The sequence below is a fragment of the Aspergillus glaucus genome, assembly GCF_001890805.1.
Source record: "Aspergillus glaucus CBS 516.65 unplaced genomic scaffold ASPGLscaffold_27, whole genome shotgun sequence".
Taxonomy (NCBI): Eukaryota; Fungi; Ascomycota; class Eurotiomycetes; order Eurotiales; family Aspergillaceae; genus Aspergillus; species Aspergillus glaucus.
The window spans coordinates 126,011-139,175 of NW_019170479.1; the positions used below are offsets into that span (position 1 = coordinate 126,011).

Consider the following 13,165-nt stretch of genomic DNA (forward strand, 5'->3'; position numbering starts at 1 on the left):
GTTTCTCTTCTAATTCCGTCCTCATCTGAGACACCCGTAACCGCTCGGAAGTAAGGGTATTCAACTCCTTTTTCTTGCGCTCGATGTCCTTGGAAGCGGTGGCGACGACCTCGGTGATCGACTCCTGACGCTCTTCCAGAGACTGTTTATCTGATTCCAGACTATGCAGCTGCCACTCGGTGCCCTCGAATTTGCTCTTAAGACTGTTCACAGCTTCAGCTTCCGTCTTCCGCTGGCGTCGTATGTTGTCCAGGTTGAGCTGCTCCGCGGATGACCGTTTATTCAGCTCCTCCTTGAGTTTTTTGTATTCTTGCTGGTCGGCGTCGCTAAGCTGGATACCCTGCTTGCTCATGGACTTCTGCCATTCAGCTTCCCACTGGGCCTGTGCCTTTTCGACAACCTTGAGGTCCTTCTCCAATTGCTTGGTGTTGGCCAACTGTGCCTCGCGCTCCTTGCCAATCTCAGCGATCCGCGAAGCGAACCTTTCGACTTTTTTCACGGTAATGTCGACCTTTTCGTCCACGGGGACCAAGGAAGTATTAGCCTCCTCGATCTGCTTCTCTTTGTTCGTGATGTTCTTCTCGGCTTTCGCGACATCTCGCCCGACTTTAGCGTGGTCTTTCTTCGCATTTTCGACGTCCTTCTCGTACTTCTCGACACCGCGGCGGTATTCTTTGAGCTCATCCTGGTACTTCTGGATCTCTTCGCTGGAGTCGTCGATCAAGCGTTGGAAATGGAACAGCTTCCATAAGATATGGGTAATGATAGCTTGGTCGCGTTCCTCTGCTTTTCTAGAATAGCTATCGGCCTCGCGCTTCTGTTCCTGGTATTGCTTGATCTCCGAGTTGATACCTCTCCGACGGTGAAGCTGGACAGTTTGCTGCTCAGCAGCCTCCTCAGCTTCCACCTTCAATTTCTCGTACTCCGCTTTGTATTCCAAGCTACCCGAGATCTGCTCAATCAACCGCGTAAGGTCCTTCGGAGACTGCGCCGCAATCGCTTCAACATCACCCTGGAAGACAAGGAAGTTGCGCGCCTTGATAAGAATGTTCTCCGTCTCCAGCGCCTCGTTGTATTGCTGTGCAGATACGACCTGGTTGTTTATCCGGTATTCGCTAACGCCCTGGCTCGTAATGGACCGCCGCCATTGTTGCTCCTCGCCGGCATCGTCTTCGTAAACCGCCATAACCCATGCCGTTCTCGGGTCTTGTGTTCCGTTTGGATCTTGCGATGCGTTCGGGTCTTGCGAATCGATTCCGTCGATTCCATCTTCGGCCTCGTCGTCGCCATTTGTAGGTTGTTCGATCGCATTACCCTCGGCGTCGAGCTTGGCGGTTCGTAGGACGCGGCCACGGTAGACCAGATCGCGGAGGTTCGTGGATCGCAGGTGGGATGATTTGATACCTAGAACGAAGGAAATCGCATCCATCCTGGTGTCATATTAGCGTAACCGGCTTTCCAACATCCGGGGAAAGAAAAAGGCGACGAACGAATTCGACTTGCCAGACCCGTTGGGTCCGATAATCGATGTGAAATAGGCATCACCAAAGAGGAGCACATGGTGACCCTTGTATGATTTAAAGTCTAGACAGTGGTCAGCAACTTATGAATGCGCATTGTTGCGGGCCGCAACATACTGAAAAGCTCGAGGCGGATGAGTTTCCCCATCTTGTCTCAACGCTGCCGTTATCCAGCAAACGCAGCACCAAATCAGACAATGGAAATAAAGGACGCAAACAGCGTGCACCAGCAAGTCGACAACGAGCTGTCAACCCAACCGGCCATAGATGTCGTTGTTGGAGGGGCTCGCGATGGTTATCGAGAGCGCGTCACGGAGTCGATAGGACGCGCCGGTCACGTGGGGCAGAACCGCCGATAGAGCAAATAAAAAGATAGAATAGTTTACAATTTTATATTTTATTTCTGCTCGTAAAAAGCGTCAAGTTTGACAGTATATACAGGTGTCATTGAGTACAGAGGCAGCTTTTGATAGGCCGCATATAAAGTAGATAGTAAAACAGCATATGAAGGTATCAATCATAGAAAGTAATCAGAAGAGACGAATCCTCACGATCGACGTTTGATATCGAGCGGATTCCCAATCATCAAGAAATCCTCCGACACGAAACCAGCAGAGTCCATTCTGAAGACACCCTTCTGGCCCTCAACCTCCAAGAGAATAACGCCCTCTTGAGTGAAGAGTTTCCGCACATTCGCAAATATCGTCCAGATCACAACGCTGATCTTCTTTGCCGGTGCTTTGAGGATTTCCATTTCCGATAGCTTCGTGTTTCGCGGGGCTTCAGGCTGCTGCGTCCGGTTCCCATCCGGAGTGACCACAAGCCGACGAGAGAAAACAATCTGGCGAGGGAGGGCATCGAACTCAAACGGCTTCTTGAAGGGAACCATAGACCGGACCCTGAAACGGATATGTGTCTGGCCATTCGAGCTGACCGCATTGACGGACTTGATCAAACGTCCGGTCTTGGTCAGAAACACCGTGCCCATAACGCTCATCGCAATACAGACACCTCCAAATAGAGTCTGCTGCCACATGGGGATGCCAACGGCAATTGGGTCCCGGAAGATCATGTTGGAGTTGTATACTGAGTAGGCGAAGCAGAATGCTGCAAGACTGTAGGCTCCGAAGATATAGCTGCGGTGGGATGGTGCATTGAACAGGACGACATTCCCTTCTTTCGCGACCTTGCGCTCCAGCTTTCCAAATCCTTCTGGTCGTCTCCCGGCGAACTTGAGGGTCTCTTCGGGGGTTGCGACTTTACGTGATTGGGGTTGGGGTTTCACGGCGGCTTTTGTCCGGGGGATACTCGACGAGAAATATCTCCATGTTGGACGCGAGGCCGTAGCCTGTAAGCTAGGTAACCGGGAGAATCTGGGATATTGTTGCGAGAGCCTTTGGAAGGCGAAGCACCTGGGAAACATTGTGCCGTCTATACTACAGTTAGCATGCACTCAATTGCAACCATGAGACTATATAATGAGGAGTCTTGACCCCTCTAGTCAAACAAAAGAACAATCCCGGCAGAATGAGTGGAATAAACTTACCTATCCTAATTCCTGGTATCTCACCCGATTGTCCAAAGAACTCGGCCAATCCTCCGTCCTCCGCGGCAGAAAAATATTCCTGTCCCGGCCGCCGGTGAAGCTCCCAACAACCTCAACGTCAAGCTCTACATGCCGGAGATAAGAGCGCCATACACGCCCAGGCCAGCTTCAAAAACATCGTCCAGTTAATCGCGGACATCGACATCTCACTCTACTACCCCAGAAGGTCCGTGTGGATTCATCGTGGAGGTAGACCGATCCAGTCGCCGAATCCGGACAATCCAGCCGTTGAGATAGCATACGCGACGACGAAAGAATAATTCTCGTCAATCGGAAGGACGTGAAGAAATCTAGGTCGCAAATTACACGTGTGATCGTTTATTTACAAAATGGCATCCAGCTTCTCTGCGCGCCAAATCCCGGCCATGTTCGCCAGACGGCAACAGCCCACCAGAGTATACAGCGCCGCCAGACGTGAGTTTACAGGATATACCCCAGGATACAGACTGCGCAGACCTACTATACGAATATACCGCATGCTAACAAGACACACCGATAGGCTTCGCATCCACCACCGTCCAGACCCAGAACCCCGCCTACCCCCTCTACCCATCCGTCACCCAACTCCTCCACGAAAAGGGCATCCCCGACTCCGAAATCTCCAAGATCCCCGCCTCCGGCCCTAAGGGCCGTCTCCTAAAGGGCGACGTCCTCGCCTACCTCGGCTCCATTCCAGCAGACTACCCCTCCACCCAAGCCGCCCGCATCGACAAGCTCGCCCACCTCGACCTTAGCAACATCAAGATCGCAGCACCCCCAGCACCCAAGCCGGAGCCCGTCCCCGAGAAGGTGGAAGCGCCTGCCCCGCCACCGACGACCTCCGTCGCGCTGTCGATTTCGCTCTCGACTGTCTTGTCCGTGCAGAGGAAGATTAAGGAGAGTTTGGGGATTACGGTGCCGTTGTCGGAGTTTTTGGCGAGGGCTGCGGATCTTGCGAATGAAGAACTGCCGCGTTCGGCTGCGCAGAAGGTCTCTGCTGATGAGCTTTTTGATGAGATTCTCGGTGGGGAGCCGGTTACTACCTCTCGAGGTGACTATATCCCCGAGTTGAATGAGGTGGATGCCCCGGTTGCGCGGGCCCAGCCTGTCCAAGAGGATCTTATTGATTTCCTTGCTGGAAAAGTGTCTAAGAAGGCTTCTTCGCGGGTAGTATCGCCTGTCGAGGAGCCGGCTGCGAATGTATTCAGCTTGACGGTTCCGGTTAGCGAGGAGAAGAGGGCGAAGGCTTTCTTGGACCGGGTTGAGACGCTCTTGACGATTGAGCCCGGTCGTTTGGTTATTTAAGCATCTTTTTTGTTATGTTTTATTTCTTTTTTTCTGGTCATTGATTATGTATATGTAAGTTTAGCAGCAGAAAAGCTAGAATGATTCATCAAGGATTCATACAGAGAGCATAGATTACAGGATTTCCACTCAACTCTATTACCTCTTCTATTGAAACCAATTCATGTTTACAATGAGAGTATATCTCAGGCAAAGCAATCCTCAACATCTTGTACATCCCATTCTCCATTACCACTAAATAATACAACAAAAAGCTACCTACTCGCCTATCTGTCTAAATCCTAGGGCAAAGAGAAACAAACAAAAGAAGAAACACAAGGTCATGCAATCATCAATTATAGTCAACGAAGCGAAGCGAAAACACAAAAGTAGAGACACAACAATAAAGCCCTCTGACCGAATGAATCTCAAGGCCAGAAACAAATCGCCAACCGCCTATCAATCAAGTCAAGCCCATGAATTAACGCCTGTTTTTTCTGGCCACCCGTTTAAAACACCGTATCCATGGACAAAATTTGGGAATTGGGAGAGAGAAGGACCATTAAAGGTTGCAAGGCGCCTTGATAAACAGAAAGGGAAAGAAGGAGAATACAAATGAGAGCGCAATGCTGTGAAGAAAAGAACCCGGTAAATCAACGCGCCTGGTAGTCTCCTGTAAATGCTGTGAAAAACCCGCAAAAGATGCAATAGATGCCCAAGATAGAAAGAACAGAAAATGAAAGAAAACAACTCAGCCGATTCCCGCCTGAACCCCCAACCCGTGAGAATCCGAGGATTCAATTGAACCAACGCCGAAGATCAAATAAACGCCGTGTTGAATGCACATCACGTCCAGGGCTATTTGAAGCCACGGACACCGCGGAACACTTTTTAATCGGTTCACCGGATCGTGCCCATTTCTGCTAGTTTACTGCCTTCTCGTCCGTGTTCTCTCCCGGGTCTCTTGTTGAAGATCTTCCAGAATCGGAGGGTTTCGTCGCCTGCACCTGTGACAACTGTTTGTCCGTCAGGGCTCATGGCGAGATAAAGAACACGGAACGTGTGACCTGTTAATGACACGACCTGCTCCATACGCGGATATTTCCAGACGACAATCTGGTTTTGGCTGTAACCATGTGTGCTGATGATCTCGTCCGAGTTTTTCGACCACGACAGGTTACACACTTGGCTGCCCGTGTCGACTTCCTTGATCATGGATCCGGTCGATGTGTTCCAGAACTTGATGGTTCGATCAGCCGTACCTCCACCGGAAGCGAGGAGATGATGTTGATGAGGCGACCAGGCAATAGCCTTAACGGCGGCGACGTGGTCCGAGAAGCGGTATAGCGGCGTCTCATTCAGCTTATCCCACACCATCAGTTTATTATCGTTGCCACCTGATGCCAACTGCCCGTCTTCCGTGTTCCATTTTAGACCGCAGACCTCTTGTTTATGTCCTGCAAGGCGGCGTATATGTTGATCCGGAGAACGGACATCACGATGAAAGATGATTTTATCTCGAGACCCAGAGGTAAGGATGTGGTCGTTCCACGCCAGAGCACCGACTCGATTTGTGTGACCAATCATTGTTCGTAGACGACGACAATGCTCGGCGTCCCATATTTGAACGAGACCTTTCCCTGTTCCAATTGAAAGATGTGTCCCCTATAACAAGCAAGATACGCGTTAGCCTTCCATCAAAATGTGAAAACAGAACTCGTCTTAAGCTTACCCTTTGGATCCAGTTAACACTGGTAACAGTATCATCCTTAAGTTCGCAAAGCTTCGTAACTTGCCCTGAATGCGAGTTCCACATATAAACCGAATTACCTAACCCAACTCCCAGGACATTACTGCTACCCCAATCCACCAAGTTCAGGTAGAAGTCATCTTGTAAGTCTGGGGCATCCAGAACCTTGTATGGGACCTTGTTCACGTAACGAGGTTGTTTCCGTGGGGTCTCCAGGATACGCTGGCTATCGTAACGTATTGGAGACAGACTGTACAATTCTGACCGGGCATTCAGGTTTGGGGCATGGTGGCTTCTAGGTGTTTTCGACGGGGTTTGCTGGTTCGATCCGACCCGCGGGGAGGCGTATGTGAAAAGGTTTTTGTGGGGTGTGGATGGTGTGATGCTGGCGGGAGGAAGGTTGGAGACGTGCGATGGTGGTGTATGTGAACGGGTTTTATCGTTGATGCCGGAAAATGGGTCTGCTGCTAAAGAGTCCAAATCGGCTTGGGGGATGGTGTTTCCGAACAGTTCACTCCGCAACACTCGCGAGTACATCCGGTTCGCTTCTTCGGCTAAATTCAATGTCAACTGCTGCTCAAGTCAAGGTAAATGGACAAATGAGTAGGGCTTACTCTTTTGAAAGTGGAGTTCTGAGTGTGGGGTACGCTTTTTCGTTTTAGAAGGGGTCGAGGGGCAACCATCCTCATGAAGCAAGCTATATGTCGCCTGAAAATCTTGCCCATCGCGATTCGGAATGAACCTGTCAATAGAGAAATCAATGTCGTCAGTAAAAACCCCGCATGGGCACTATAGCCAAACGCGCAGCGCTACTCAGCCCTGGATGGTAGAGGGAACTAACCTATCCCCGTAAACTCTCTGCCTCTTTCGACTTGGACTAGTCCCGGGTGTCCTCTCACGACGATGTCCAGCGTCCTCATAATCCCTCAATGCCTTCGTGAGAGCGTCCGGATCGATAAGGTCCTGTCCATTTTGGCTCTTTTTCCGACTACTCATCGTCTCGGGAAAGAAGAGCGTCTTCTTGGACGGCATGCTCGGCGGTGTCCTTGTTCCCGGCGGGGAAGCGATGTTCAATACGTTGGTTCCGGTCCGTGACGACTTGCCGTTTGATCTGGCGGCTGTAACGGTCTCTGAATCTTTCTTGTTGCCGCCCATGTCTATCAAGAAAGGGCAATATGTCGTTTTGGGATGTAATCCGTAGCAGTCTCAGGAAACAATCGAACTCCGGTTTGACAAAGGGATAGCCCAGTTCATGCGACGGGTTTTCGGGTGGATCGACCGGTCGTGATGGCGCTATCGACCGGCTCGAGCTCGATATGCGCAAAATAGTTCAACAGATAGAGACGATTGGGTATTCAAGGCGACTAGGGATTGATTGTGGCTAAGAAAGTGATCCTTCGTTTCGTGCTCCGGAATAACAAGGCGATCAAGCGACCCGGCGACGGGCAAAACAGACGACGACGATGAGGTACGAGCGCTAACGGAACGCAAAGCTGATAATTGGAAGAGCGCAGTCAACTGTCGAAGGGCATTAGAGATAGTTTTGACCAGCGTCTGGAGAGAAAAAGCAGATCGACAGCGCAGCAAAAAGCGAACCAAGGGCTGGCGATGGTCTTTCTTGGGGTTGACGGAGTTCGAAGGGAGACGCCCTCCGGTCACGCGTCGGGGACGCTAAGCCGCATTGGGAAAACATGCTGACCATGGATACGCCTTTGTTCTTGGAGGAGAGAAACATCTCTTTAGACTGGTTGGACATGCTTTTTTTCTTATGGCCTTTCTTGATTGCTCTTCTTTTCTTTCAATTAATTCAATGCGGTGTGTGGTTTGTCAGTGCGCTTTGTACTTGTTCTATGTTTTGCATGGTTGCTGGGCACAGAGCGCTCTATTTATGGAGTAGTTACTGACACGGGTCTCTAGACATTTCTTGGTTTGGATAGAGGCTGGTAGTATTTATTCTATACCAATCAATTGACACATATCACCCTCTATAATGTGGGATCAATAATAAATACCGAATGCTATGCTCTCCTACTGTGTACTCTGTACTGCCCCTCCTGATAACACCCACGCGCCCCGACGCGACCAAAGAAAGCTTGGGCCATCCACAAGCACTCCAGTGTCAATCCATCCGAAGTCCACTGCAGAGTGACGGCAGATCCAACGGTTTCCGCTTCAGCTGGAAATCCTCCGCGGCGTATCTTTATTTACCGTATGATTGGCATCGCGTTTTAACGCGCGCGTGGTCGTTTCTTACTTACAGTAGTAGTACTTTGTCGACCCCTGTTTCTGTGTTGTTTCTGAATACTGACAAGAGGTACTCTTTTTGGTTCTCATCGAGGTCTTGTCTTTGTCTATATTGATAGTACGCGAAAGTCATGAGACTACTCCGTACGGCTAAATAGAGTAACTTTTTGGTTATTGTTTCCAGGAATATGGACAAGAAGAACGAGCCAAAGCAATGACAGACACCATAAAATGCAAACCAGACCCAATCATTAGTCTATGCGTATCGACATAAGAACCGTAAATAACATGATTTCGTGTATATACCGCAGAGAAAAGAAAGCCATGTTCATGCCGCGACCGCTTGCTGTGCGGACTGTGATGGCAAGGAAAGATCGACCTCTTCGGGCTCCTGTTTCTGGATGGGAGCACTATTCTTGAAGACTGACTTGTGCGTCAGGTTCATGTTTTCATCAACCTGGAGGGCAGCAGGCACGAGGTCATCAAACTCGAGTGCGTGGCAAAAATCATAGTAGGACTTGGAGGACTTTGAGTGCTGAAATTCCTTGCTTGGGACGAGCATGTTTAAGAGATACTTCGTATTGCCGAGCCGGTTCTCTACCTCCATACAGGTCCGCAAATAAGCATGTACGACGTCTTTCCAAGGAAGCAAACTGCCTTCTGGGCGGAAACATGAAGAATTGGCTTCTGCTGATGTCGCAATCATGGCCCCGTCTGCACCATACTCTTTCATCAACTCCAGCCCTTCATTGCGCGAGGTAACGTCACCGTTCATGACACAAGCAACCCCAGCTTCATGACACACATCAGCAACCATCCTCAGTTGATCGCGAATTGCTCGTTCCCTAGGCCGCATTGGCGTTGTACGGCAATGAACTGTTAATCCTGTGATTCCAGTTTTGACCAGTCGTGTCACTAGTGCCTTGGTCTCTTCAGGGGTCTCTAGAATGCGAATCTTGACTGAGATCCCAATCTGGAATGGCTTCCCAACTTCATCAACCAGGGCTATAAGGATGGAGACTAGCTTATCAGGGGTCCGCAGCAGAGCTGCCCCCATACCACCACTTGTGCTGAACGGCTTAGGGCACCCTGAGTTAACGTCAATACCAGACACATCAGGTGCAATTATTTTGGCCGCTTCCACCGCGAGTTCTGGTGACGCCGTGCCAATTTGGAAGACTAGTCTGCCTTTCTCGCGAACCGGATCGATGCGATAGATGATGGATCCCTGACCGCGGGTGAACTCGATGATCCCATTTCGAGGGTTTACGCGACGAGACGTGCCAATGAGCGCGCGATCGATTGTTTCGGGGCCCCAAACCAGATCAGCCCCATAATGCAGAGCAAGAAGACGAGATGGCAGTTCTCCGGACCGAACCATCGGGGCCAGGACAATTTTGCCACGGTAGTCCACCCCATTAGTGGGGATAGGAACGCGAGGGGTAGTCATAGCAGCCATTGCAGAGCGAAGGAATCTTAGCATGTCAAAGCGAGAAAGGAGGCAACGAGTGTGACTGTTGGTGGGCTTAACATTTTTGCTTCAAGGCGGAGATAAGAAAGATTTGGCACGTGAAGATAACGATAAGCTTTCTACTATGAACCATTCCCGATGTCGGTTCAGTACTGTCGGTCTGCTATCCGCCATAAAGCGTAGGAGTCCATTTTGCCCATAGAAGAACCGCGGACGGCCATCAATAATGGACGCCCAGAACATGGGTGGAACAGTCCACTAGTGGAGCGGGCGATTCACCGAGAGTTGTAGACTGGGAGTACGGAGTACAGAGTAAAGCTGAAGCATCCTGCACAACCATCTACGAAGGGTGCAGGTATAAATCCGGCATGACTGCACTACTCTGTCAAATGGCGTATCCGAGGAGAAAAGAGAAAGAGGACAAGGGTCAAGGATACCAATTGGACATGAATATCCAGCAATTCCATACTCTAGATTAACCTCGGAGCTGCCAGGGCAACATTCCCGACGCCGATTTTCCATCCCGAGGCGAGATTGGCGGGCCGCCACTAATAACCCGCCTGGTTTTGTCTTTTCGTATGTCTTTGTAAACTAAAAGTAGGAATGAAGCATATGCTGAAAGTTCGGGAAGAACAATAAGATTGTTACCTCCTCTTTTCCGCCCCCTATATACACCGTCTCTCTTCCCTTCTTCCCTTCTTCCTTTCTTTTTTTCTTTCTTTCTTCTTCTCCATATGCTGCTTTCTGCTCCATTCGCCCAGCAACGGATTGTGGCATCGCCAACTCCCTTGACCCGTTTCCCCACCGCCTTCCGTTCGTGGTTGTTTCGCTCGCCCGTCCGGCGCACATCCGCAACAGTGGCTCCCCCCACTAACCACGCCGCCCCTCCTCTCACCTTTTCTTCTTCTTCTCCTCCTTCTCACCTCTCAGCTTCATCCCCTTCTCCATCAAGGATAAATACCAAGGTGTCGTCCGCTTCAGATCGAGCGACTCTTGTCTCTAGACACATATCTTCTACCCCTCCGCAGCATCCAAAACAACCACAAAACACCAACACCATGTCCTACACCGTCCGCAAGATCGGCCAGCCCAACACTTTGGAGCACCGTGTCTACATCGAGAAGGATGGCGTCCCCGTCTCCCCCTTCCATGACATCCCTCTCTACGCCAACGAGCAGCAGAACATCCTGAACATGGTTGTTGAGATCCCCCGCTGGACCAACGCCAAGCAGGAGGTGTGTTTAGTCCAATTCAAAACGACGTTGGTCCAATTGAATATTAACACGAATCTTTTTCCCATAGATCTCCAAGGAGGAGTTCCTCAACCCCATCAAGCAGGATGTCAAGAAGGGCAAGCTCCGTTACGTCCGTAACTGCTTCCCCCACAAGGGTTACCTCTGGAACTACGGTGCCTTCCCCCAGGTATGTTCCATCTTCAGATCTCGATAACAACAATGTGTTCAATTCCTCCTAACTAATGCAATTGTAGACCTGGGAAGACCCCAACAACGTCCACCCCGAGACCAAGGCCAAGGGTGACAACGACCCGCTCGACGTCTGCGAGATCGGTGAAGTCGTCGGCTACCCCGGTCAGGTCAAGCAGGTCAAGGTCCTCGGTGTGATGGCTCTCCTTGACGAGGAGGAGACCGACTGGAAGATCATTGTCGTCGACATCAACGACCCTCTTGCTGCTAAGCTCAATGACGTTGAGGATGTTGAGCGCCAGCTCCCTGGTCTCCTCCGCGCCACCAATGAGTGGTTCCGTATCTACAAGATCCCCGATGGAAAGCCCGAGAACCAGTTCGCTTTCTCTGGCGAGTGCAAGAACAAGAAGTGAGCCCTCCGTTTCTAGCTATTGGAATGTTCCGTATTCTAACCACTCAATCTCAAGGTACGCTCTTGACGTTGTCCGCGAGTGCGCCGACGCTTGGGAGAAGCTCATCTCTGGCAAGTCCCCCAAGGGTGACATCAGCGTGTAAGTTGCTTTTATTCTGAATGTTTTGGGTTGGATGGCAGCTAATTAAAAGCAACAGTACCAACACTACCGTCGAGGCCTCTGGTGACCGTGCCGACCAGGGTGCTCTTGCCAGCATCCCCAAGGGCCAGGACCTTCCCCCGGCTCCTGTTGACAGCACTGTTGACAAGTGGTTCTTCATCTCTGGTGCTGCCGTTTAAATGTATTCTTGAACAATATCCCAAAAATCTAATGACATTGACTATGCCCGCATGGGTGAATGATAAGATGATGTGTTTCAACTGTTTAACATGTACTGCAATGATGAGTTTCACAGAGTAACTGCTTCATGCAATCTCCTAGATGCCATGTTCGACAATCGTAAGCTACAACTCCCTAAGTAGAGAGTAGGAGTCACCGGACCATAAAAATTCTTATGCTACATGGTATATACAAGCATGTCATCCTCCACCGAAAAACTGAATCTGTCTCAAAGACAACCCAGTCTTCCAAGCGCCGTGAGTAAGAACTAGGCAAAGAAAAATCCATAATAATACAGCAATCACACATAACCCATAAACAACAAAACATATCTTAACTCTTCAACGTCTGCTCCCTCTCAATGACCCGTCCCACCCGCGCAACCTCCTCAATCACATCTCCAATCTTCATCTCCCTCTTCCCAACATCCAGCTGAATCTCCTTCCCGCCCTTAAACCCTATTGTCATCTCGGGTAGCTGTGTCGAGTTTCGCGGGAGCTGCGTGACTTTGATGTCGATGTGGTTGGGGCTCGAGGCGGAGATCGTGGAGGGTTGGCGGATTAGGTTGAGGAAGAGGCGGCAGGGGCGCGAGATGGAGGAGAAGGGATTGAAGGTTGTGCGGAAGGAGGTGATTGTTCGGACTGGGACAGACATTCTGGCTGTTGTAGTTGTGGGTTGGGTTTTCGGAGTGGTGGGTGGTAGATTTGGGTGGTAGATGGAGTGGATGAGGTCTGTAGTCTAGAAGTTAGCTTCTACTGTTTTCTTTAGATATTTCAAATGCTCATTTCTCTTTGCGAGAGGATCGCATGCATATGCGTTCTTCCGAGGCGTTGTAGAAACTAGAAAGTGGGCGTACCTGATCTGAGGATTGCAATCGTTGGTAGTGCTCACTTCGGGTCCGAAGCAGTAATTGAAGAGTGCGGTATATTCGAAGTCAGAGCAGCTCCGGCACAGGGCTCGACAGGAGACGGGACAGAATGAATTGCTGGGATATCAGTCGGCTCTCCACGAATTCACAATCGCGAAACCTTTCGGAGAGAGCAGTGTTTGCATACGATGCAAACTTCTGCCTCAGGAATATAGGTGTATTGAATGA

The 13,165-nt window shown here is 50.3% G+C and overlaps 7 protein-coding genes across 7 annotated transcripts; 2 read left to right on the forward strand and 5 right to left on the reverse strand.

Annotated features, from left to right (window-relative positions):
• Window positions 1–116: 116 nt before the first annotated feature.
• ASPGLDRAFT_919053 (uncharacterized protein) lies at window positions 117–1,804 on the reverse strand. Its single transcript, XM_022550513.1, has 4 exons — window positions 1,638–1,804; window positions 1,491–1,584; window positions 309–1,430; window positions 117–253 (listed from the first exon to the last, which is right to left on the reverse strand). Exons 1-4 carry the CDS (start codon window positions 1,666–1,668, stop codon window positions 208–210), a joined length of 1,293 nt encoding a protein of 430 aa, XP_022396581.1. The 5' UTR covers window positions 1,669–1,804; the 3' UTR covers window positions 117–207.
• Window positions 1,805–1,921: 117 nt separating this feature from the next.
• On the reverse strand, window positions 1,922–3,042 carry ASPGLDRAFT_52112 (uncharacterized protein). The gene has a single exon (XM_022547674.1). It carries the CDS (start codon window positions 2,941–2,943, stop codon window positions 2,068–2,070), a length of 876 nt encoding a protein of 291 aa, XP_022396582.1. The 5' UTR covers window positions 2,944–3,042; the 3' UTR covers window positions 1,922–2,067.
• A 141-nt stretch (window positions 3,043–3,183) lies between these two features.
• pdx1 (putative pyruvate dehydrogenase complex component Pdx1) lies at window positions 3,184–4,568 on the forward strand. Its single transcript, XM_022547675.1, has 2 exons — window positions 3,184–3,540; window positions 3,626–4,568. Exons 1-2 carry the CDS (start codon window positions 3,456–3,458, stop codon window positions 4,408–4,410), a joined length of 870 nt encoding a protein of 289 aa, XP_022396583.1. The 5' UTR covers window positions 3,184–3,455; the 3' UTR covers window positions 4,411–4,568.
• A 721-nt stretch (window positions 4,569–5,289) lies between these two features.
• ASPGLDRAFT_29437 (WD40 repeat domain-containing protein) lies at window positions 5,290–7,294 on the reverse strand (the record flags this gene model as incomplete). The annotated part of the gene is made up of 4 exons (XM_022543855.1): window positions 5,290–6,054; window positions 6,122–6,693; window positions 6,754–6,881; window positions 6,981–7,294. The coding sequence occupies 4 exons, from the start codon at window positions 7,292–7,294 to the stop codon at window positions 5,290–5,292; spliced, it is 1,779 nt and encodes a 592-aa protein (XP_022396584.1).
• A 1,148-nt stretch (window positions 7,295–8,442) lies between these two features.
• On the reverse strand, window positions 8,443–9,892 carry ASPGLDRAFT_52116 (tRNA-dihydrouridine(20) synthase (NAD(+))). Its single transcript, XM_022547676.1, has one exon. It carries the CDS (start codon window positions 9,840–9,842, stop codon window positions 8,712–8,714), a length of 1,131 nt encoding a protein of 376 aa, XP_022396585.1. The 5' UTR covers window positions 9,843–9,892; the 3' UTR covers window positions 8,443–8,711.
• Window positions 9,893–10,365: 473 nt separating this feature from the next.
• ipp1 (inorganic diphosphatase IPP1) lies at window positions 10,366–12,045 on the forward strand. Its single transcript, XM_022547677.1, has 5 exons — window positions 10,366–11,089; window positions 11,157–11,276; window positions 11,344–11,687; window positions 11,746–11,829; window positions 11,888–12,045. The coding sequence occupies exons 1-5, from the start codon at window positions 10,589–10,591 to the stop codon at window positions 12,027–12,029; spliced, it is 1,191 nt and encodes a 396-aa protein (XP_022396586.1). The 5' UTR covers window positions 10,366–10,588; the 3' UTR covers window positions 12,030–12,045.
• A 144-nt stretch (window positions 12,046–12,189) lies between these two features.
• ASPGLDRAFT_179975 (mitochondrial 54S ribosomal mL53 protein) lies at window positions 12,190–13,162 on the reverse strand. Its single transcript, XM_022542959.1, has 2 exons — window positions 12,926–13,162; window positions 12,190–12,800 (listed from the first exon to the last, which is right to left on the reverse strand). Exon 2 carries the CDS (start codon window positions 12,721–12,723, stop codon window positions 12,403–12,405), a length of 321 nt encoding a protein of 106 aa, XP_022396587.1. The 5' UTR covers window positions 12,724–12,800; window positions 12,926–13,162; the 3' UTR covers window positions 12,190–12,402.
• Window positions 13,163–13,165: the final 3 nt, after the last annotated feature.